General features: G+C 42.7%; 1 protein-coding gene across 2 annotated transcripts in view; it reads right to left on the bottom strand.

Moving 5' to 3' along the window:
• Nucleotides 1–327: 327 nt before the first annotated feature.
• The window catches only part of LOC135386071 (homeotic protein ultrabithorax-like), a 62,069-nt gene continuing 35,996 nt past the window's right edge, over nucleotides 328–26,400 (bottom strand). For both annotated transcript variants that reach the window (XM_064615793.1, XM_064615792.1), the window contains one exon: nucleotides 328–5,064. In XM_064615793.1, coding sequence (XP_064471863.1) covers nucleotides 4,766–5,064 — 299 coding nt within the window. In that variant the 3' untranslated portion in view covers nucleotides 328–4,765. The remainder of the gene's footprint in view (nucleotides 5,065–26,400) is intronic.

Here is a 26,400-nt window from a genome sequence, read left to right on the forward strand (position 1 = left end):
AATTAATCAAACTATATAGCTTCATGTAATCTTATGCGCTGTGAGCTCAGACCTCTTTGTAGGCAAATTCAGCGTTAGTCCCTGGCATCAGCTGGGGACGGTCTATTGTTAGCTACTGTGTCCCTTTTGTGCAAAAGTTCAGCCGTGTATGAGGCACCACACACGTAGGCTCAACACATGAGGCACCACATCATGATCTCCGTGCTCATAAATATGAATGCCTATATCGCTCCTGGTGCATGCACCAACTACACCTTGTATAGCACGTTAATCATAAAATGTGTTGATATCTCCGAGTGAGGAAATGAAGAGAGACAGACACAAGAATGATGTGATACAGGTATGTATTTCCTCCGCATGTCACACTTCACATCACGGAAAACATGATAATTACATGGCAACTGTAATGAGGCCGACGAATACTTCATGACGTGTTCAGCACCGGCCGTTGTGCACATAGCGCGGGAGCAAAGGGGGAAAAAATAATAAAGACTGAACTCCCCTCACTTTACCTCTTTCACAAGTGTCGAAATGAAGAACATGTTCAGTAGCACAAAATCCTAAATTTAACAGGTGAATGTATAAATATATATATAATATGATTGACAAAATAGGTAAGTCTATAAAAACCATTTCTTCATCGTCTACGTATACTGAGCAATCACAACTTGCAGTTTTCCATGGATACAGACGATCAGTTGATCAGTTTGGTTCTTAGTTACGTATATCGGTATGTCGTATGCTTGTGTACCTAAAATACCGAGATATATACATATCTATTTCGGGTGTGACACCACTTTCCACTTTCTGAGCAGGACATCTTCCGGCACGTGTATTTTAAGTATATGCTGCATGTGTGAATGCAATGGCCTGAAAGCAAGATGTCACATAGTGACAAGGTGGCCAGTAAGCAGGTTACACAACTTGGCTCGACAAGGAATTATAGCATGAGAACGAAATAAGAAATGTGAAAGGTACGTAAAAAAAAAAAAAAAACAATAAATAAATGAAAAATAGTGGATTTCCCTCCCAAATTTTAACTGAACGAACACATCATGCGCTCACAGGTTTATAAACATAAGCTACGTGCTTCCCAAATGACGTCACTTTCGCGGTGTTCGGTGATTGCTTGGGTCCCTTTGATATGGTAATGAACGCTACTCAATTACTGTAATTTTGTAGAATTTTACGTAAATACTATTTCTGCCTATTGCAGGTCAAAATGAACGATGGTGTGATGTCGATAGAAGAGTAGAACAAAACATGACACTGATATAAATGCCACGTCAAATGTCTTGCTCCAGAATAGTGAACAGCGGCTCATCCCGAAATCATTCAAAACCTCACAAAATGGCGCCGACGGTGTAAGTACGTATAATTATGTATGCCATTAACAAATACACTTTGTGCTCTTGCTGCGTGACGAATCGTCAACAACCTGCACATTTTGAGAAGCCCCGAACTTTAGCCGGATCATGAAATAGCCACTTTTTTAAACCACAAACCACAAAACCACCTGTAAGAGCAATATTATTGCAGTAATTCTCACAATAACCATCTCGCGCGTGTATGGGGGTAATTCTATACAATTTCTCTCATAGTTGACCTATTTCTTCTCGCAAATCATAACACATAACATCCTGCAAATTTAAACCGTATACCGCTCAGCAATTTACATACAGGTTGGCTTGAGAGAAAAAGAACGAGATTCACTAAATAAGTGTCAACATGCGTGCTGCACAAATGATCCTCACGGATGAGATCGGTAACATGTCACTGGAACGGGAAAGGGTGCGTGCCACGGCGTCGTGAAACCTGAACAGTTAGCCAGGATCGTTCTTATAATACAGTTTTTATACATTTCGGACATGAAAATCGTTCTTGGTATATGACTATAAATGACAGGAAGAAAGCGTGGGGCGTTTCTACACCCTGAACAATAAAGCAGGCATTGCAATGTCTTTCGAATGCTCTTCTAACTCCACCTTTCTTTCAACTTTTTGTTTTTGATCAGAAGATCTTTAAGTCATGCCTTTTGGGTATAGCATGTCCCGAGGAGATCATATGGCTTTCCCCCAACTGTAATCAGGCGTTTAGCCAGTCATTTGGGCAATTATTAGAGCTTCCAGCTTTCATTGGCCAGTTTTTTGCTTATAATGCTTCTGATAAAGTGTATTACAACACTACCGATCCGCACGGTATTAAAGGCCCCATATAATTATTTTAAAAAATTAAAAATGAAAAACAACTACATAAAATGGCTATGAGCGGTGTTTCAGATTGGTCGGCTAAAGGAAATGTTTGCAATTATTGTAACTTAGAGGTACAGTGTTGCACTGGCGCAAAAGCAATTAGGCGGTGTAATAGATATAAGCGTCGCACAGAGTAGAAGTATAGAGGTACGTCATGTACGTCTCCATATTCTTATTTTCCAATCAATCAGACGCAAATCATATCTCATGCGTGTGATATACTAAGCAATTTCTCGCTGCATATCTCAGGTTCTACCCGGGTCAATCGTCGAATGGGATTCTGTGTCACTTTATGTGCCCTGATCTTCCAGGCAGCACAATGTACTGAAAGTTGAGTGCAATCGGGGTGGACGGTATGTGTCTTATCAATGTTCTTTAGTTTCACGAGACTGTTCAAGGCCTTCCACCTATCCGTTCACCCCCATTGTACTCGACTTTCAGTACATTGTGCTGCTTGGGCTGGTGATTTGCAGTGGGCGCCCAAAACACATACCTGGCGTACTGCGGTAGCACGTGTATCTGCTCTTCTGTTTTCTGTTACGTCCCCATTTTTTTCTTCCTCTATCACATCACGTCACTGTTTCAGTTACGCTAACCTTCCAAGAATGACGTAAACGGCTGAAGTTAGATAACCTGTCTAATATCGAACATGGCAGACAGAGTAAGAAGAGGCGGTCACGGCCTGGCAAAGATTGCTGACAGACACAGAGGAGACTATCATAATTCTTGGGACAGTTCGAATAAAAAGTAGGACTTGGTTAACAGTATAGAAAATTTGCATAGACAGTGTCAATATTCAATAAACAAATAAGCAGAAAAAGAAAAAGAAGAAGAAGAAGAGAAAGAAAGAAAGATATTCGCGTTCCACAGTTCACGATGTCACTCGAATCGTGTGAACAATTTCTGTTGGCGAACATTAATTGCACAGCACGATCGATTCTGGCTTATGTTCAGGCTCACACGCTACACACGCCATTGCTTGTTTTATGTACGTGGAACATGAAGGGCTTACGAGAGACAACTAGACTACTCTAGACAAGACACCAACGTAGAGAAGGAAATACCTAAAAACGTGTCTCCTTCCGGTCGAGGAGCTCTAGTATAATACGTATCTGATGGCGCTGAATTCGAAATATGGTATTTATGTACATTTCACAGTATCATCTGGCAATATGTGGTATCAAATCTCAATCATAGATAAGGTGTTTTTTTAAGGTTGGCCTGTGGCCTGGCGATATCTGTATTTTTTTTTTTTTGTATTCTGCAGTCAATGAAAACAGTAATTTTCGAGACAGGTCTATGATACTTGTCTTTAGACCCGTGACGAAAATATTAGATGAATGCAAACAGAATTGTTCCCTGCCTCAAACTACAAATAATGTAACGCACCTGACGCAACCTTTTCGATGCGTCCCCGCGCACGTTTCTTCCCAGTTTTCAGGAATCGACGACGTTTACAATTCGTAATACGTATATGGGTCACTTGTATACAGTATACCTAAAGCGAATTCTGTTAACATGGCACTTTATTGGCACATTGTGCACCGATTGTTACGTATTTTGCGGTTCTCGACGTATGCCATCGTCGAGCGTGGAATATTTCGTAGATCCCACGTTGAGTCCAGGACCAACGTTTAAAATACTGGGAGACGGAAGGACTCTACAGAGGCGAACATAAATGTCGTGTACGTGAGAATCACAGGAACAAGTACAATTTGGCTCCTCGAAATGACATCACCCTGCAAGCTCTTCCCTGAAATACGCTAAGTGTACACGTCAATGTGTACATTGGCGTAAAAATGCGAAAGATAAAACACAGGACTGGCACGCCCTTGCTATCTACAATTAAGGACGAATAGGTGCACTCGAAACTGAAATAATTTTAAATGCATCTTGATGCAAGAAGATCACCCATCACAACAATGCCCTATACAGCGCCATTGCGCTACAATATTACAGCAATGTCACACTTTCAGCAGAATACGGGGCCGTCTTGCTTGCGACATGAAAACACACGAACATGAATATACCTTCCGTACAAGGAAAGCAGAAGAGAAGAACACAAAGAGGGGGAATGAAAAACGAAAAAAAAAACAAAAATGCTGGGGATGGATGAAACTAACATCGTGAACGACGAAAACGAGAATAAACCAGCGCAATCGGCTGTTCGTGTATAGTTCATAAAAACCGACGCCACATTCATCAGCGTCCATTTTTTTTTCGTTTCTGTTAACGAATGCACAATTCGTAGGTGAAGCCCCCGATCATCACTGTCCGAGTCCTTTTGCACTCCTTGTAGTAGTAGTCGATCATCAGGGACCAGGGCGATTCAAACGGGAGGCTCAAACAGTTCACGCGTTCACGAGCTCGAGCGCTCAATGCGCGGTGACCTCCGTGCGTGCGTGTGTGTGTTTATATATCGCGCGAGCAAATCCTAACCAGGGACTTGTGCTTTTGTTGCAGCAACGGCCCTAAGCGGGATCCGCGCACGAAAGAAGAAGACTGGTTGGATCTTACGTTTTGACGTCCGCCGACGACTGCGACGTTCCAGAGGCGGCTTGCTGAGCCTTTGCTGCTTGTGCCTGACGTTCCTGTTCGTTGAGTTCCTTGATGGCCTGGATTTCCTTCTTGAGCTTCATGCGACGGTTCTGGAACCAGATCTTAATCTGGCGTTCGGTGAGACACAAAGCGTGCGCCATTTCAATGCGCCGCCGCCGGGTCAGGTAGTGGTTGGTATGGAACTCTTTCTCCAGCTCAAGGGTTTGGTAGCGGGTGTATGTCTGGCGGCCACGCCGTCGTAACCCACTTGCTCCTGTAAAGATTGCACGCACATTCTGCATGAGTAAAGGTCACAGGCACAATGGGAATACGGAAAGTCGGCTTATGAATTTCTTCTACACACAGCTGGACGTATCGTTGCCGTAACATGTACTATACGAAACTACTGAGCGCTTAAAACACCTACTTGTTTATGCCTCATAAGAAATAACAACACCGGGAAGGTGTCTTACGAGAGCCAGCGTGCCCATGAACGCGGTTTATTCTATGCAGAGTCCGACCTAATACACTTGCGACACTGTCGCGGGTATATGCAGATAACTGCGAGAAATTAGATCCAATTTCTGCCGTCATTACTTGAAGGGGACCTGATATAGTTCAGATGGAAGTACAAAGTGTGTACTGAATCGCAATTATTGCTATGATGTACAGATTGTGAATGAATAAGGCTTGATTGAAGCATAATCCGGTACCAGCCAAACGGGAGTTAGACAAACCAGAGTGGGCGGGAAAATGCTTTCTTCCTCACATCACTGCCTACTTCGCACACTGAGAATTGTCCCTTCTCACTCTACTGTAACGGGAAGTTATTGAAATCCAGCATTTACACGAACCGCTGGAGAATATCCTCAGCCTCAGGGCACTCACGCGCCGATTTTTCCTCACAGCAAAGCCTTCCCTGAAACTGTCAATCACCAATCAGTCATGGTGATGATATTGATAAACAATGTTGCAGTGGTGGCGCTTAAAATTCAAAGCTAGTTCCGTTCAGCTCAAATGATTGACTATTTTCTGACGTCAGAAAGTTATCCACGATTCTCGCCCAGATTAAGGGTGATCTTGTGTAGGGTAAGGATGGTGGAATTTTGCTTTATTGGGCATCTTTTATATTTATATTTCTTCAAACGATTGACGTCTAATTAAAGCACAAACATTTTGTAATGGGATGAATAATTTACAGTCAAATAGGGGCTGAGGATCACAGCGATACGTCAAATTCCGAGAACCCTGTTGAGAGCAATTTTAATTGAACCATTGACCAATGAGAAGTAGGAACTTTAAATTGATCCGCCATACGGAGAAGTGAGGACAGACTCGAGCTTGAGTTAATCTTTATACCAGCAGCTCATAAGCATAGCTGTCTCAGCTTGTACATTCTGAAATTCCTACAGTGCTGAGTTCAAACTCCGCATACGGAGCAAGTTACGGTGTAAGTTGTCTTACAATCACCACATTTTCTCGCTTCCATGCAGTTCATTACCTATTTGATGATGTGCATGTTACGCCATATCCTTAGAGATATAACCCTTATTTTCAAAGCGAAGTTGCGATGTGAATATAACTATTCGAACAACGGGACTACTGCATAGAATATGACGTAATGCACTAAACTGTCGCATGTTTCCGGTCGTCGTAAATTTTGAGGAATGCAAACGCTGCACTGCACGATATTACGAAGGGAGGTGGGGGTGGGGGTGGAGTAGAGTTGAGTTGAGTTGAGTGACGTTGAGAATCAGGAGGCAAACAGTAACTGTTAGGAATCACGCATATCAGAGAAAAGCGTTTGTCACCTACAGTTATGGAGCCCTAAGTAGTAGGGAAAGCTGCAAGATTTGAGTGTTAGCAGAAAGTCGGGATGAATTGATCGCCTTACGAGGCGGGCGACTTGGCCATAATGAATGATAAGAAAGCACAAACGGAGGGACAATGCACATGTAACACCAAGAGAGCACTGTCCCTATATCTTCTTGTTGTTACGCTTCCCGTGTTCCCCTTTCGCGCTCTTCCATCATGAACCTTTGAAGCGGCTGCGAACGCTATCTTGAACCAGTAGTTATTTGAGTTGTACACGGGTCATCTGGAGTTTTATCACCTCAAGGCACGGACAACATGGCTTCCTAAGGAACAAGAAGTGCAGAAAGTTGGTCTAGTTGGTGGAAATGCACACTGTGCGATTTGGGGACGCTCACAGACGATGACAGAAGAAACCACACAGGACAGGCGTTCTTCACAACTGAAGCGTATTGTAGAAAAAGTACAATCAGACGTAAGTACAGGCGACACGTGCCGACATTCAAGAACGCCACACCCCAGATGCGGAATGACGCATCGAACCCCGTAGACAACATGAGTTTGATGTTTTATGTTTAATGGCGCAACAACATCTATAGATGTTGCCAATAGTCATTCAATAGTCATTCTGCATCTATGGTGTGGCATTCCTGAATGTCGGCATGTGTCCCCTGTTACCGGTTTGTGTACTTACTCCTGCTTGTACTGTTTCTACAGTACACTTCAGTTGTGAGTGACGCCAGTCCTGTGTGGTCTCTTCTATCCTCGTCTGTTAGCGTCACCAAATTGCACAGTATGCACTTCCGAACCAATCGACTAAGACAGAAAGCACCTGTCTTTGAACCATGCTTCTAGATGGCTGAAGCAGGTTTGGATTTTTGCTAAAAGGCAAGCCTAATATCACAATACATTTCTAAAAGGGTCGCGAGAAACTCATAGTGCGACGAAACCTTGAGCTGGAGGGACGTAAAAGACTTTAACGTTCCTCAAGCTCATGGTCTTCTTGCACTATGAATCTTCGCCAGCTAGACGCCGTCCTCTGAGTTATCTCGTGAGAAATCCTTTAATTTGCGTGAAATATGTTGGATGGTAGACTTCGGCAATTTCGAGCGGCTGAATTGAACCTCAGTATGCAATAAGGGGATAAGTCGCAAAACCGGAAACCGAGAAAAGGGGCCTGATCTGATTGTCCGTCCCATTGACACACATGCATTTCCCGTTTTTCACGATCCTGTAGCGGGCCAACAAATCACAGTAAGGTCCCAAGTTTTCATTGGCAGGTACATGCTGGTATGTAGATGTCATTGGAGCCAAAATAGTAAAAAGGGGATAAGTCGACTTATCCCCTTATTGCATACAGAGGTTCAACAACAACAACAACATAGATGAATGGATGATGATGATGTGGGATGTTTCCCTGCGTTGAGTGCAGGACCCTACCCCATTCCAAAAAGGTTCAGATGAAAGGATGACAAGGGATGACAGAGGTTCAATTATCGGTTAAGTTATATAATTATTAGCTATATGATTATCGGTGCTTGTCTTAGAAAGTGTCCTACAGTGCTCAGCAGATGATAAAAACCGCATTCCGTGCGTCCTTAACCTTTATGATCACTCACACAATAAAGATAAGTCAAACGAGAATTCTAATCTCATTAAGCACTAGAAAAATATACCTAAAAGCAGTACATCTAATATTTCGTTTACGTTGAGTTTGTACTGCGTTTGTTTGTCTCTTGTCTGCCTCTTTGTTTGTACTGCGTGGTTTGTACTTCACAAGGACTGAGGAACCATTCAATTCATTCGCTCATGGCGTCGCAAGTTCCTCACTCTCTCTCTCAGAAGTCAACATCACCTCATGCAAGCGAGTCACAATCAGTTCTCAACGGCCTATGGGTCCCACATAGTCATTAAACATGAAGTTGCAAGAGATGACACGTAGTTTCAATTTTTCGCGGTGACCAGTGTTCATCGAGTTCGTCAGAAAATGTTTCCTTAAGTTACATAAAAGGCCACAAACTATAGCGCGAGAAGTCGAGGTAGGGAAATTGCTAACCGCACGTCCAAGAATGCGAACGAGAAGTCCAATAATTAACCCTGCGATTAGACTTTCACTGCGAGTAAAGAACGAAGGAAAAATTAAGCGTGCATATTTACCAAATATCTCCACGGTGACAAAGTCTAGAGCAAGTACCAACAATACAGCGACACAAAAGACTTTCACGAACCAAAAGTCACTATTTTCACTCCCGCTGCACAACAAAATACCGGACACAATAACAGATCCATGACTCCGGTGTCCGACGCGAACCCGATGGCAAGGGGTCCAACAATCCTGGGGGGAGAGGAGGAATTCCGGGAATGACTTTAACCTGCGCCTGGTTGGACAGTTATGCGCTAGCCTAACTCCTCAATCGCCGCCATATTGGAAACCGTAGCTATCACTTTGCACGACATCAAGGCGTGGGTGCATCTCACCACACTCTCTCCCTCGAGTCGCTGCATCTCAAGATGTCTATCCCCCTCAACAGCCTTCCCATGTCTCGCAAAAAGCTTTATCTTAGGCTGTCTCCACATGGTCTGTGAATATTTCATCCCACGTCACTTCACTGTCGGCGTTTTCTTTGCAGCCGGGACATAGAAAGGAAATCGACGGAGATTTATGTGCGTTTGTGAGTATAACTAATGTCTCGCAGAACAATCTGAAACTTTCGAAAATAGAATGAGGGCGGTGGAGAAGGAGAAAATGGCGGCGCGCATTAGATTGCAACCTGCATGTTAAGGAGATGTGGGGAGAGGAGGAAATAAGAATGTAGCCAATCGCATGCATGCTTCCAAACTGTATTCGAAACAGCCATTCGAGCACTTAAGACTATATTTTATTTGTTTTAATTTTAGCGTAAATGTCTCGTATCTTTCTCTATTTGTAATGGTTGCACTGACGCGTATTTGCTACGCGTTTCATCGAGGGATTGATATCTCAAAGCTGTATTTTTTTCGTGTTAAACAGATGGTATTAGTATCATGCGATAATAAATATTGGTATGCCACTTTGAACTATACCGACCTCATCATGTGATACCATTTTCTCCACCCCCTAAGTGCCTAATGAGTGTAATCGCTCAAATTCCTTCCGTAACTGCAGCGTAAAAACGATGGATGGAATTTATGGTGCAGTGACCGGATTGTAGCTGACTTATCAATACTAGACCCGTGTGCCTGATATCACCTGAAGGCAGTAGGCGACCTCAGATCCTGTATACTCTTTCCATGCTTTCTCTTCGGACTCGGATTTCACTCGCAAAATAAATTGAATTGGAAAAAGAACATGATGATGCGCAGCAAAACCTGTGCGGGGAGCTATGTGATGCGAAAGCTAAAAGCACAGTGAACTTCAAGAATGACACACACGCGTACGCATGTGTACATAAACGCCTTCACACATAGGAATGTTTCGATAACAATCGCAGAAATCGAGCAACCGATGCTATAGGAATCAAACACTAAAATAAAGATTGTTGCGATCTCCAGGCACGTAGCAATGTACTCTCCAACTGCGGGAAAATCCCTGCAAGAATGGCGCGCAGCAGAACATCAAAGAGAGAGAGAGAAGAAATGCAAATGCAATGACGCTGTGATCACGCGAAGTGTGTCGATTCTCGCTTCCCATATGAAAAGCACTTGTGAATTTACATTTTAGAGCGAAGCCATTCCAGAAATGCGTATTCTTTACTGCGGTGGCATATATCGTGAATATGTACCGGCAGGAGGTACTGCGTATCGGATCCATTTGCATAGCTGGCGAAGGAAATGGGCACCATGATGCAAACGGTAGAACCCCTTTTCGCCCAGCGCGGGTTCAAAACGTTCGCCACTTTAAATATCGCAGTTCCCTCGAGGCACCCGTTTCAGTTCAAGAGGCGTATATTTCTGCGAATAATGTTGCATATCTGAATGGAGCTGCACGGCATGAATATTCCGCGCATGTCTGCTACACTGTGCCGTTGTAGCGTGTGGTTCTCAAGACGTGCCGAATGCGTAAGGCCACCTAATGTATGGGAGATATCCTCTATGTATGCTACGCGATTGTCGTTTGTACAGTGTAAATTTCAGTGCTATTGGAGTACGGCGTCTCGGATATCTGCATCGGCATGTGGACTGCCAAGTTGCAGGCTCAATTTTTTGGCGAATCAACATGAATCATGGTTTGAAAGGAGGACCCAATATTCATGATGCAAAAGAGAAAATTTTGGTGCTGCGAAAACGAATGAAATTTTATAATATTTTGTATGGTATGGACATTTATATGCCACATTTTTTGCATTTTGCCTGCCTTCACATCATCTGCATCAAATTGCCATGAATATTTTCAGTCGAATCGCAGGTGCGAGAACGGTTGGCTTTCGCAGTTTCACCCTGCTGACGCCACAATCTACAGGTTTTATTAACAACTTGGTTGAGTTGTTCGCTCACATGGAATGTGGCAAGGTACAGCGAAATAATAGAAATCTTGAAGGTACAACTTTAACTGAAGTCGACTATTTAAAAAGGCTTTAGGTGCACAACAATAACAACAATTATACTTTGACGATGAAGTGGGGAGGTTTTTCCACTGATAGATTGATTGATTTTAAAAGACAATAATGGAGATGGTAGGTTTTTCCACTCGAGGAACGCTACCCCATAGCTAGCACGGATGTATCATTTGCAGATTGAATTTGCTTGTGCAATAGTGCGCGATATAATGTGAAATGTCCAGCCTCCTCTACCACACAGCATGCTTGTCCAGAACAGTGCTCTGTTGAGTTGCGCCATTAGAAACTGTAAAGCCGGTGTTTACTATGCTACGTGTGACCTCTTGACCCTGTAAGTATCATTGGGAGCGCATAAAAAAAAAAGAAACCTGCAACATGCGTTCTCACCAGTAAAAGCAAGTATTCTCACCGTAGCAACAGCGCAAAGAACCAGCAGATTATTCATTAAGATTGGTGCCAAACAATGTCACAGCATGGGCTGATTTTTTCCCTTCAGCAAACAAGCGTGACAACTCAGGGAAGACACGAAAACAGGTGCTAATGAACGTGAAAACTTGCAAAAATGGCAATCCAGATGATTGAATCGGGTCTAACTTTCCTGGTAAATTTCCGGAGATGAGTGCTTCCACAAGTTAACACAAGTCCTCACAAGGATGAGGACACTACAACTCGAATTGCTAACTGACCCTACAAGCTAAAGAGCGCTCTCAAGAATTCACATAACGAGCTGAGGCAAGACTTTATGTAAGATGTAGATTCCATTTACTATACTCGTTGGCCAAACTGTGACGGTGCCAGGGACAACTTTTTGCAACAGCTGCACCGTAGACATGGTGCCGCAATACCACATCGGGTCCAACATTCCTGGTAAACTTCCGGAGCTCAGTGTTTCCACAAGTTAACACAAGTCCTCACTGTAGGGCGTGGACACTATAACTCGACTTGCTAACTGTGTGTGGGAGAGATTTACTAGACGGATTTCACATGGTACTATACAACAAGCACAACACAAGACTTGCTAACTAACCGCTTCAAGCTAAATAGCGCTCTCAAGAACGATGCGTCTTCCTAATGTGTTGTCACAGCATACACGTAACGAACTGAGGCAAGATTATGTAAGATTCCATCTACTACTCATTGCCCGAATTGTGACGGGGCCAGGCACAGCTTTTTGCAGCAACTGCACTGCAGACATAGTGCTACAATACCACATTGTGAGGCTTAAATGCGTTGGGACACCTATTTAGGAAGCCGTTGTATCTTTTGTATCTTGACGCGCTGTCATGTGAGAATATATTACTTTCTATTTTTCTTTTTGTATTTTTATCTCATCAGTTCATCTAAAAATAAAGCAGCATTATACGACCCGGCCAAGGACAAACCACAACAAACCAGTGTGCAAACGAATAGAAAACTTTGCATTAATATATCATGTCCTCATATTTCTTTAAAAAAAGTCCTTGTAAATGACTCTGTGGCACGATACATTACTCCAAATATGTTCTCGTAGACAGATCAAGGTTCATTCACGGTTATCTGCGGAAAAAGCACTAGTGCATGACAAATGTTTAATGTTTTGAATATTTATTGCCTGCTCAGACCATGCATTTATGTCCAAACACTCATACTCGCAGGAAATACTATTTACGACATTACGTAACTTAGACACAATATACCCAGGTTACATGCTGATACAGTTAATTTTCCGTGTGCGTATTGTTTGGTTAGACTAGTTATTTTTGATGGCAACACCTTCAAAATATTAAACGTGTATCCGCACCACACATCCGTAGCACACACTCATACGAGGTTTCTGCCACTCTAAGTATGTTCAACACCTTGAAATGTGTAAAATGGGTGTATATCTAGCAATACTACACCCTTTTTACACCCCATGGGTCTCGTTTCGCAGTTTTTGAGGCTGTATATATATGGTGTATTACACCCTTTTCGAAGATATCCTGATGAGGGCGTGTTACAGGGTGTAATGTAGGGTGAAGTTGGATGTTAAACATCAATTTATTCTTTCTACATTGAAAAGAAATCAAACATTGAATACATAATTAAGGAACATTACAGGGGCGCGTGACGATTGCAGTACAATTGTCGCATGTCTTCTCCCTAACCAGCGCCTCTTGCACTAACTGCACGCAGTTTTACTTGCTGCTGTTACTTACAGAGTGTCTGATGTTCAATACACGACGGCCGATCACGACGGATCAAGGCCGAAATACCCGTTACAGTGGCCATTACGCTGTAGCACACATTCAACACAAGAATTAAGTACTGTACTTTTCTTCATATGTAACTTTTAACATTTTCCAGGCATTTTTTGATTGTGACTTGTGGGTTACCGCAACTCTCATAGTTAAAATACACCTTATAAGGTGTGCGTCCTGCACATTTTGATTTACACCGTTTAAGGTGCAAAAAGATGCAGAGTGTGTAGAACAAAACTAGAGAAGTTGCAGTAAGGGCTGTGCGAATATGTATTTTAAAACAGAAGCGAATACGAATCTTACAGTTACATAACCGAAGCCAATAGTACGCGAATAGTTAGTCAGCCAGATAGATAGGTAAATAGTTATATTAGTTACACGGTGACAAGGTTGATCTATACGTAACATTGGCGAACATCACGGGAGTGGCCGTGCGACCGAAATATTGGTGATTGAGGATTGTGGACTTGGGAAATGGTAAAACATAATGAGCAAGTTTTGTTTCCAGTTGGCAGCTTGATTGTTTGAGAGGACAGAAACCAGAAGTTAAACAAGGACGCCACACTGAAAGAAAACCAAGAAGAAAGTAATTTTAGACCTTTTGAGGACTAAACGCGCTGCCACAAAAATTATTCCCTTTTGGCACTAAATTAAACCTTCAACCGTGATATGTCGAGTGATATAAAATCTTTGGACATGCATAGGGCACAATTTGCCAAGAAAGAAGCGCTATCTATTCCTTACTGTGTGTGGGTGGAAAATCGATTAGGTAGCTAAGTTATATAGCCTTATTCCATCAAATTCACGAAGAGCACATATTTACTACATATTATATATTTACGTTGACCGTTGCATTCAGGAGACCATGGGCGAGGTTCGGTGACTATATAATTATTTATATGCAGTCCTGGGGGTAAATTTCAGGACCAGGGGGCCAAAGTGGGAAGTAATTGCAATCTAGGGGACAAGAAGCTGCAATTATGCCCATTTTACTCTTTTTTTTTTCCTGTGGACTATAAAATTCAATTATGAATAACCGGCTTCGACTTTCATTAAAATAGTTAGCACGGTGACTGTAAGCGTTTAGATGCGTTACAGATAGCATGCTGCGTATACAGACTTCTTAATGAAGCAGCGCTGACTTTGTTGTGTACCTCTTTTGGTGACGTTTTCCGGGTTTACGCACGCAGAAGTATTCGAATATATTCCACGGTTTGAAAGAGACGTTCTATTCGATTCTAAATTCGAATATAGAATTTCATGTTCCATTTTGAGTACGAATGGAATGCACAATCAATAATCCGCTTCAGCATTGGAAAAGTACGAATACTGGCGAAGCCTAGATGCATGAATTGGCGGACTGATAAGGGTGCTTCTAGCCCATCTGCACTAAGCAGGTCAGAATAATACAGGCAGACTAATAATAACTCATCAGAATGGGAAGATACAAACAACTTGTTGAAATGTTGCCCTATAGGAGCACGCGCTGGTTTGGCATTTGGAAAAAAATAAATAAAAGAAAGGAAGGAAATTCGCATGCAGCTGTGGTAGTGTCCAACCTATAAGAACAGTATATCGGGTGACGAAGGAGACCTTTATAATATATACGCTTATTACCATTGAACAAGGAAAATGTCTTTTCTCAAACTAAGTACGACGCGAAGAAAGTACACATTCAACGTTTCAAACACTATGTTAGCTTCGGGTGCGTAAATATAGCGTGAAAAAGAGGCACCCGCAACGCCGTTGCTATGTTGAACGCGACTCCTCACTCTTTCCCCCTCTTCCTTTTCACCCTGCAGTACTCGCAGTAACGCTGAAGTCATCAGGCTATCCATAAGATCGAGTCCCAACTCTTTGCTTATAAAGCAGAAAGTTGTTGCTGAAAAGAAAGAAAAGTAGACTAGCTTCCGGGGCTAAAATGATCGCTTTCGAAATCAAGACATGGAGGTGACCCAGGTTTGAATCCCGGTACTGGCTGCACTGTCTGGGAGTTTTTCCTGGCACTTCTTCAGAATTTTCAAGGCAAGAAAGGCACAGGCCTCGATGAATTCTTACCTGAAGTCTTACGGAATACACAATATGTAGTGACGGTGTTACGCCGGGAGCACGTGCCTGAGTTTGAGGTGAAGACAAGACAACGAACAAACAAGCGTACAGTGCTGGACAAAAGTTTACGGAAGACGCTCCGGCGCATTCCTTCCTCAGAGTAACACGCTAGCAGCGAATGGGACCGTGTACGGACCAGGGATGGGCAGTATTTAAATACGTTGTATTTATATTTTAAATAATATTTTACTGGCATCTATTTATATTTTGTATTTAAATACAGACTTGGAAAATGTATTTATAATTATATTTAAATACCTATTTTCGAGCATTTATTCATATAAATACTTTATACATACTCCTAAATACAGTATATATACTGATTCATATCTTAAAGTCGCCTCGCATTTGACCATTCGGGAAGAAGGACGAGTTTGGAGTGCAGTTATGCCGTGTTTGCGCTAGCATGCGCATGCGACAAACTATTTTAGATGGCAAGTTTGTCTCTGTTGTTGCGGACAACGGTCGCGACTACCCAATTACTTTGTTGTACGAAGCATCTTCGTCCAGCTTAATACAAGCATTTGTTCATCGTCCACCTGTGGTGGTGGTGTTCTCCTTTGCGAATCTGATTGTACGGCCGAACAGAAGACGCCTTAAGATGCAGTTTTCGAGAAACTTCTAATATCAAAATCACCATGATAATCTAACAAATAAATGATGAAATGATGAAATTATGATCATCGTTATTTCTGTAATTCCAGATTACATTTTCCTTACAGTATTTATGGTACTAGTTATGGTATTTAAATACTCTATTTATATTTTGTATTTAGATACTCATGTTCAAAAGTATTTATGAAGAGTATTTAAATACCCCTTTCAACAGAGCATTTCGTATTTATATTTAAATACTCAAAGAATGTATTTATGCCGACCCCTGATACGGACTTACAGACATGTGCCTAGGTAACCTATATAGTCGTAGTTTACAAGTCCGTACGATTTCATTCGCTGACAGCGTGTAACACCGAGGAAGGAACTCGCTGGAGCGTGTTCCGTAAACTTTTGTACAGTACTGTGCAAACGTATTTGTCTTGTAATTGACCATCTGTCTGTTCGTTGTCTTGTTTTCGTCCCTTGCAAACTCGGACATGCTGCCTAACGTCACACTTAGTAGTTTGTTAAGGGAAAATTTATTATTAACAAAATACACAAGCGGTCCTCAGCACACAGTAATTTGATGGCTACACTAAAGGACTATCGGCACGCAAAATACAGGCAATATGTGCACACGATGCAACTATATAACTACTATACAACTAGGCACACTATATACACCTAAATTTCATCAGTTATATGTAGGCTATACCATGTCACAGTGTGAAAGTACAAAGAGAAAATTATACGACGTACACTATGTACAGTCACGGTGGGGCTCCCACGATGAATACGTGGCCGTCCTGTGCACAAACTGAGGGGTGTGCTCCCTATAGCCTGTCGAAACGTAGTTACACACGTAGTTCACACCAGCTCGCTTGTGTAATCCTTGCAGACAATTTTAGCCTTCTAGCTTCTGAGTGCACAAGACATATCCTCAAGAAAAACCGTGTAAGTAGAAGTATAGTTAAATTTTGGTTGGTCTATTACGGTAAATGCGACAACATAAGAGACGCTGGTCCATGCACTCGTATAAGACTTGCTTGCTTTACAGGTACGAAAAATTGTTATTCAATTGCGAGCAAACACCACGGCGCACATATTCTAACAACAGAAAAGAACCCAACGAAAGGGATAAGGAAATGGGAAATGTTTCGAACATAGCTGTTTTATGTTTATTACATCTTCTGTTTACGCTGCTCACTGAACAGCCACATTACTTGGTAGGAGCTCAAACAAGTGGCACATCCGTCAGCTTGGAATCCTCGGCATCGGACGCTGTTGGGCAAGGTGTAACGTAAACACGCGCATAACGTTACAGTGTCTGGTCTCGCCAGGGTGGGCTCATTGCAGCATCGTTAGGTGCAACATAATATCTCTCAATGAACGTGCTCTCCTTTCAAGGAGTAAGCATACCGAAACCGATACCATAATTAAGATATGCGTTGTGCAATGAAGCGACGCAGAGAAACCTTCAAGTGGGTAGATAAAGGTAACGGGAAGGAAGGTGTAACCGATAGCAGCAGTATTCATAACCCTATAAGGAGGGAAATGCCTTCGTTGTCCTAGCGAGGCGGTTCTGTTTTCCATAATTATCGGGAAGGATAATGTTTTTACTTCCTGGCTATATAAAGTCTATCCAGTATCCAAACTGTATCCGCTTTCGTCACACAAACGTAGCTACTTCTAGAAATATATTACATGTTCCGATGAAATTTGATTGGTGGAAGCAACGTGCTACCCGAATTAGGATTGAAATACATAGGTGAAATGTATTGAGTCCTGTGTCGTCCTATACCAACGACTTGTTCCGCTTCTCCTAACATAAATCATCACCGCCCCACACTCCCCCAAAATACTTCTCATGTGCTCCGCGTTATGTCCGTCACTCTCTGTACTAAATGTATGCATGTACCCTGTACTATCCCTTTCTGTACTAAATGTATGCATGTACCCTGTACTACCCCTTTCTGTACTAAATGTATGCGTGTACCCTGTACTATCCCTTTCTGGACTAACTGTATGGGGCTAACTGTATGGGGATAACTGTATGGGGCTAACTGAATGCCGCAGAGTGGGTTCTGGATCTCACTCTTTGTCCTCACCGTCCTTATGCACATATCCTCACAGTACTTCGTACATAATCCATGAAGGAACAACAACAACTACTACTATACTACTATTACTACTGCTACATGAGTGACGATGAGATGAGGTAAAGGAAATGCTTTGAATTAAACCGTGAACCGTGATATAGCAGTAAGATCAAATCTTGTGGCATGCATGAGACACAATTTGCTAGGGAACAACCACTATTTCTTACTTTTTTAAGCACCAGTGCGACCTAAGTTTCCATTTTTTTTTTCTTTCTATTCTATTCCCACTTTTTAAAGTTCCGTGTTAGCACCGCGAAGCAACCGTGGCCATGAGCGGCGTACAGATGTGGACAGATGGATAGAGGACAGCAGGAAAAAGTGAGGGAACAGGGGGTAGGGCAGTATGTGCTCCGGCTCGACATAGGGGGAACTGGGCCGAGATTCGTCTGCAAAGTCTACCGGAAAACCCAGGGAAAACCTCAGACAGCACAGCCGGTGCGCAGATTCGTAACCTCCCCGTGTCAGCGTAAAAAGCGATCGTCCTAACCACTATTGCACGGGAGCATAGTATTTCTTACATTGTGAGCAAAAAAAAATAATAATAATAATAACAGCGTAATTCTATAACTTTGTTCGATCAAATTCACAAAGAGCACATAGTTTGTTGCATTGAGTGGATCATTTGCGAAGTTTAGTAACTATTTGATATCCTGGTGATTAGATTTCAGGGCCAGGAGACTTTAGTAATTGCAATCTAGGGAACCAGAAGCTCTGCAATTACTCTCCAGTTTACTCCTTTTTTCCCTATTTCTCTCTTTCTCACTCTCTGAATTCACAGGTGATGGTGGTGCTGATTTTGAGCAAATGGTGGTGGTATTTGCCATTGGTTGGTTCATGAGCAGAGCATCACCGTTCAGTATATACGATCAGTACCAATAACTACGTGTAGGTGAAAGCCACATGTTGTAGAAGTGCTAGCGCGTATTGAAAGGACCAAAGTAATGTTTGCGATTTGCTATACGAAAGAAGGTCTACGCTCTTCACTTACAATTAAAATGCATGTATACGCAAAGTGACAAATAATGGCATACGGCCCCTGTTCTCAACTTCCTAGATTAAATTCTAATTGGCAGTTAACTCTGATTGTGGAAGGAGGAGAATATCTGATTTAATAGTGCACATTCCACGGCGTGAACCAAAAGATTTTGAATTATTCGGTTTGAACAGCTATAGCTGGCGCTTCCAGAGCTGAACAGGAACTGAACCCTTGTGACTGAACCCGAACCTGAACCAAACCGATACAAAAGAACGTTTTGTGTGCGGTGGTATGACGTATTTTTTCTGTGTTCACGCCGCTTTTGTGGTATGCAGATTCTCCACTAGCTTCTCTGCATTCATGCAATTTTATAGAGAAACAAACATTCGGTAAGAATAGGAATAAACAAGAGGAAGTGTTGAAGTCTTCGTTCGTTGGGATTCCATTTAATCATGGACTTAGATACAGTTCATTTTTAGAGGTTGCGTTGTCAACGCTGTATAGACATATATAGTTACAGAGCAGCAGTTATTCGTTTGGTGACATACCACAATGATCCTTCACAGTCCTGAGCTACTTCGGCTAATGTCATTCCGATCAAAACAATACTTGGGCGTTTTCGGCAGTGTTCTGTACTTAAATTCAACACACTCACATTGACTGCCCAATTATCGTTTGTGGAGTAACGCTTGTGGCGCAAATTTGTGCACTTGTCAAGAGTTCCGTTTACTGAAATTACGCAGATATGGGGCGCAAGGTGCAAGACGCGCAGAATTTCATAACACTCGTAGAGTAGTTTGTAAGTAAACGAGCTGGTGATATACATCCCTACTGAAGAAACCCGAGACGAGGGACACGGAAAAATGGGTTCGTCCCCTTTTTTGCCGTGTCCCTCGTCTCGGTGTTTCTTCAGTATGGTTCATAATACGTTTAGAATGCTTTTCGAATTTGAGTATCGAAGCTTTTCTGTATAACTGGAAGACGAACTGTTGCCTCTTTGTGGATTTATTAGTAATAACGACATTCGCAGTACACCTCTTAATCGAAGGTGGTGTGTTGTCCATGCACTCGCATCAATACAAGCAGAGCAAACGAAAATGTATCAGGTGTACGGTGTGCTGAATTTCACAATGCTTTTACAATGCTTTTAGAATGTGAGCTATCGAAGATATTCGATATAACTGGAACAGGGGCTGTTGCCTCTTTGTGGATGTATTAGTAAGAGTGCATGACATTTGCACCATACCAGTTAATCGAACGTTCTGTGTTGTCTAATCATGTCCATACAAGCGTAGCAAACTAAAATTTTCAGATATATTGTGTGCTGAATTTCACAACAGGCTCAGAATTATGCTTTTAGAATGTGTGCTATTTAAGCTTTTCGATATAACTGGTATCTGTTGCCTCTTCGTGGATTTACTACTAAGTGGCATTCGCACAATACCTTCTTAATCGAACGCCGTGTGTTGTCCACCCTTCTATCAACACAAGCAAAACGAAAATTTTCAGATTTGATTTGATCAGAATTTTCAGATTTCAGATTTCATTTTCAGTATTGTTTGCAGAATTGCACAACACGTTTAGAATGATTTTACAAATGTGAGCAATCGAAGCTTTTTGATTGGATTTGTTTAGTAACTGGAAGAGGAGCTGTTGCCCCTCTGTGGATTTCTTAGTAATACTGGCACCTGCACCATACCTCTTAATCGTTGATAGTCCACTCATATCGATACAAGCACAACAAACGAAAATTATCAGATGCATTCTGTGCTGAACTTTATATCACGTTCAGTATGCCGTTAGAATGTGAGCTACCGAAGCTTTTCGATATAACTGGATGATGATGATGATTGAAAGAAAGAAAAAAATGGGGATTGTAGCCCTCATCACGAGGGCCGGCTACCCCAGATCACCTAAGGAAAGGAGTTCCAGACACATCCACCATCACCCACTGGAGATGTCGCGAAGCGGCGACGAACGCCACAGACAGGTCATAGCCCATCTAACAGCTTGGTGTCCCTTAAAAACTGTGTAACGGCTCGCAAAGCTGGCAGTTGAGTGCTCATTGGCCATGGGCCCAGCACCTTCTGCACTCCGAATGGTCGATTGTCAACCCGGCCTAACGCGGCTACAAGTCTGTCACGACACTCAGAGTATCTTGGGCACGTAACTATAATATGTTCGACGTCTTCGATTGAGCCACAGACTGGACAATTAGGAGAGTCCGCCTTCCCAAGCCTGTACAGGAGTCTTGCACTGTATGGTACATTGAGCCGGAGCCTGTGAAACAATGACGTAATCTGCCGTGGCATGGATGTTGGGAGGACCAGAGCTAGTTCGGGGTCAACCCGGTGCAGAAGGGAGGATCCAGCCTCGCCACAAAACCATTGATCTTTTGACAGCTTATGGCTCAGAGACTTTAAGGCACTCTTGGCGTCCACCTTCGTGAAGTAAACACTGCGGAATGTACTATTTCCATGTGCTTTCCCGGCGTTGTGATCGGCCGTATCATGTCCGGTGATCCCACAGTGGCCAGGTATCCACCGGAAAATCACGTCATGGCCAGCGATCACTGCTTTTTGGTGCGCTACTAGTATGTCATTCAGTACAGGAGCTGAGAGGTGGTGCGTACCCTGTGTCATAAGGGTCTGTAAAGCGGCTTTAGAATCACAAAATCACCCATTTTCCCAGGGAAGGCGCGCACGAGATATGCTCTATGGCTAGAAGAAGAGCGTGTAGCTCTGCTGCTGTCGATGAAGTACGATGCGATAGTCGACCACTGCGCGCAGTATTCGACGCTGATACAACGCAGGCACAGGCGGATCCTGTAGATATTGTGGAGCCATCCGCATATACCGCCGTGCGATCATCCAGACGTTGGATCAATTCCAAGCTCAGCTGTCGCTGCATGCAAGGAGGTGAGGACTTCTTCGACGAAAGGCCTGGGACTTCTGCATTGACTCTGAGAGGCACAACACTCCACCATGGCAAAGGCGATGCTGGAATGCGTTTATATGATGGTGAGATGCCTCGGTATGGCAGAATGGCCTGGTGAAAAGTGGAATTATCTCTCTTATTAATTGCTTCAACAAGGTGGTGCCGACGATGACGCGTTGACAGTCGGATGAAGTGACGAAGTGATTCCTGAACTCTTAGAGCTGGTACCGGAGGTTCCTTCGCTTCTGCAACTGTGAGCTGGTTAGAAGCTGACCGATGAACCCCAAAGCACACTTTTAGGCTCCTTGCAACCACACTCTCGAGGATAGATTCTGAGGTGGGACACAGACCTTGTAGAAGTGGCAGGGAGTACGCCAACATCTGACGAATTAGTGAATGATGCAGACCGAGCATAGCCGTGGGAGACGCTCCCCATCGACTGCCTGCGATGTGATATAACTGGAAGTTGTTGCCTCTTCGTAGATTTATTAGTAAGTGACATTCGCACAATACTTCATAATCGAAGATGCTGTGTTGTTCGCTCTTCTATCTACACAAACAAACTACGCGAGACGAAGATTTTTCAGATGTATTGAGCCCAGAATTTCGCAATACGTGTAGAATGCTTTTACAGTGCATGAGGAACCGGAGCTATCCTATACAACTGGAAGATCAGCAGTTGCCTCCTTATGGATTAATTAGTAATTGAGGCATCTGCACCGTACCTCGTAGGTGGAGCGTTGTCCATTCATGCCCACACAAGCACAGCAAACAAAAATTTTAAGACCCATTCTGTGCTGAGTGCACAACAGGTTCAGAATGCTGCTCGAATGTGAGTTATAAAAGCTTTTCGATATAACTGGGAGCTGTCGCCTGAATGTGGATTTATTAATAAATGACATTGGCACAATACCTGTTAATCGTAAGTGGCGTGCTGTCCACTCATATCCATACAAGCAAAACAAACGAAAATGTTCAGATGTATTGTGTGCAGGATTTCAGAACTCGTTTAGAATTTATTAGTACGTGATATTGTCACAATACCTCTTAATCGAATGCGGTGTGTTGTCCACCCTTCTAACAATACAAGCAAGACAAACGAACATTTGTAGGTGTATTGTTTGCAGAATTTCAGGGCGCGTCTAGAATGTTTTTACAAATGTGAGCAATTGAAGTTTTCGATATAACTAGAAGAGGAGCTGTTGGCTCTGGATTTATTAGTAAGAGTGGCCTTTGCACCATACCTCTTAACTGCTGGTGGTGTGTTGTCCACTCATATTCGTAAAAGCAATTTTATATAAGCAATAAAAGCAAAGCATTTATTTTGTGCAGAATTTCACAACACGTTTAGGATGCACTTACAGTGTATGCAATTTAAGCTTTTCAATATAACTGGAAAAGGTGCTGTTGCCTCTTTGTAGATTTATTAGTAATAGTGTAGTTTGCACCATACCTCTTAATCGTATAGGTGCTGTGTTGCCCACTCCTATCCATACATGCACAATAAACGAAAATTTTTCGATACATTGTGTGGTGAACTTCACAAGGCTTTCAGAATGTTGTTAGAATGGAGCTGTCAAAGCTTTCGATATAACCTGAGGCTGTTGCCCGTTGTGAATCTATTAGGAAGCGACATTTGCAGAATACCTCTTCATCGAAGGTGGGGTTGTGTCCACTCTTATATCATTACAAGCAAGAAAAAAAACCGAACATTTTCAGATGTATTGTGTGCAGAACTTCACAACACATTTAGAATGATTTTACAATGTGAGCAACCGAAGCGTTTCGGTCTAATTACAAGGAGAGCTGTTGACTCTTTGGGCATGTGTTAGCCTTAATAGCATTGGCCACCATACATCTCAACCGAAAATGGTGTGCTGTCCACCCATATACAAGGTGTCCCAGAACACGCGTCGTTTAATTATAATGAGAAAAAAAATCTACGCCACCTAGAATCATACAGTCAACGGCATTTGCTCTTACTAGGTTTTTGCCACCTCCTGATGTGAATGTCAAGTATCGTAAGTTTAATTGTGTAAATATTTGCGAACTGAACTCGGAAATTTGCCAAGTGAAGGTCACTTTCTTACGCCACCAATATGAAGAGCGTGCCGAATTCACTCAAATTCATGATAATTGAGCTATCCCATCGGGAAAAATAGCCGAATGTCATGCTTTTCGAAGCACCGGACCATAACGCGTGACGACTTTTTGAGCGCAACCGCTCTCAGTCCGATGAAAAGAGGTTCCAAACCCAGCCCACAAATTGATGTGAAATGACAGTTCCTAAAATTGGGAGAGGGAAAGCATGATCCCAGCAAAAGCCGGACGCGATAAGCCATGCCTGTGTTATCTCTTTCTGCGATGCCGGTGTGGGCTGGGTTTCCAACCTCCTTTCGTCGGACTGACAACGATTGCGCGGGAAAATTCGCACGCTATCCTCTGGGAGCTCCGTAGAGCATGATGTTCGGTTATTCTCGGCTATTTTCACCTATGGGATAGCTCTTGAATAACCCTGTCAATCATTATTAATTTGAGTAAATTTGACACGCTCTTCACATTGGTGGGGTAAAAAAGTGACCTTTGCTTGGCAAATTTCCAACTTCAGCTCGCAAAAATTTACATAATTAAACTTACATTCATACCAAGAGGTAGCATACACCTACTAAGAACAAATGCCGTTGACCGCATGATTTAAGATTGTGCAGTATTTTTATTATAATTCAATAACACGTTTTCCGGGACACCCTGTATAGCTGTACAGGCAGAACATATGAAAATTTCCAGATCCACTTTCTGATGAATTTCACAATTTGTTAGAGTGCTTTTAGATGAATGTTTTTAGCAAGCACTTCAGCAAGTACGGTTTTATCCACCGACCTCGTGGCATACAGATATTATCAGTCTCAATTGCAATGGGATTATTAAGCTTATTCGGTTGTTAAATGAACGTAAGGCGCAGCGTCCTGACGGTATCCCTATAATCGCCCTAAATTCCTGCCCTGCCGTGCCCACATTCCTGTATGTAGAACGTACAAAATCCAGCGAACAGGTGGGGGTAAGGCACTTCCCTGTACATTGCTTTATCTGTATAAGCGTTCTCTTGCAAGACACGACCTACCTACCGAGTCTGTGATTCAGACCAAATGTTATTCCTGCCTTTAAGAGCGGCAGTCGATCTAACGTAGAAAACTACCACCAAATCTAACATGTATATCCGCTAAGATCATGGCTTGCATCATCTGTAGTAGCTTAATGCGCGATTTGTCTTGCAATACTTTTGTGCGCCATCTCAACATTGTTTTGCTTCAGGAATATCTAGAATAAGACAGCTCATTGATTTCCATATCGATATATCACCTCTGTTTGATGAGAAGGTACAAGCTGACGTAGTATTATTTGTAAACACCGAGAAATTAATCGAGGCGGGGGGGGGGGGGGGGGCATATGGTTATTGAAACAAAAAAGCGAGGAAAGGTTAGTCAGGCATAGGCCAACTTGCTATTCCTTCCATAGGGTGGGCGGGCTATAAACATGGACAAGACAAACACGTAAGCCTCCAACGCCGTTTGCTTGATTTGATTTGATTTAGTATTATTTGATTTTTGATATTTTGTTTTCAGAAAGATTTTTGATGCTGTCTCCCATGCACCCTTGTTACATAATTATGCTTTCTGCGCAGAAGTTAACTGCTACACATCTTTCGTGCTTTCAAGCCCATACGTAGAGTTGCACTTGCCACGTCTTGCACCACTAGTTCAACAATCGGGAAAAGCGCGTGGTTATTAGCTCTTCTAAGACACGGACATCAAGAACTACTTCTGGAGTACCTCATGGGTCATTGTTATAGGACCGCTGATAAAAGTCATAAAATTACTTGAAAGATAAAACGGTTCGCTGCTAGCTGCAGGGCACATAGGGAAATTCACGGCTATATATGACAGTTGCCTTACAGGATGAATACAATTGGCCAAGGGTCAGTGAAATGCAAGTTCTCCCTCAACTCAAACAAATGTAAATTGGTCAAGGCGCTCAACCGGTAATCAAAAGATGCGTGGCTCAAATCCCGCCGCTGCCTGGCTCATTCGATGACTGCCATATTTCAACTATTTGTTTACTCGTTCCAAAAGTTGCTACATCGCATCCTAATCACTAGACAACATGCCATTGTAAAGAGTACAGGGATCTCGATATATGGGGGCGACCTTTCCTATAGAGACCTTAAATGGAATAGTCATATTAGGTTTGCAATTGGCAATGCAAGTC

Source organism: Ornithodoros turicata, chromosome 2, assembly GCF_037126465.1.
Source record: "Ornithodoros turicata isolate Travis chromosome 2, ASM3712646v1, whole genome shotgun sequence".
NCBI classification, from domain to species: domain Eukaryota; kingdom Metazoa; phylum Arthropoda; class Arachnida; order Ixodida; family Argasidae; genus Ornithodoros; species Ornithodoros turicata.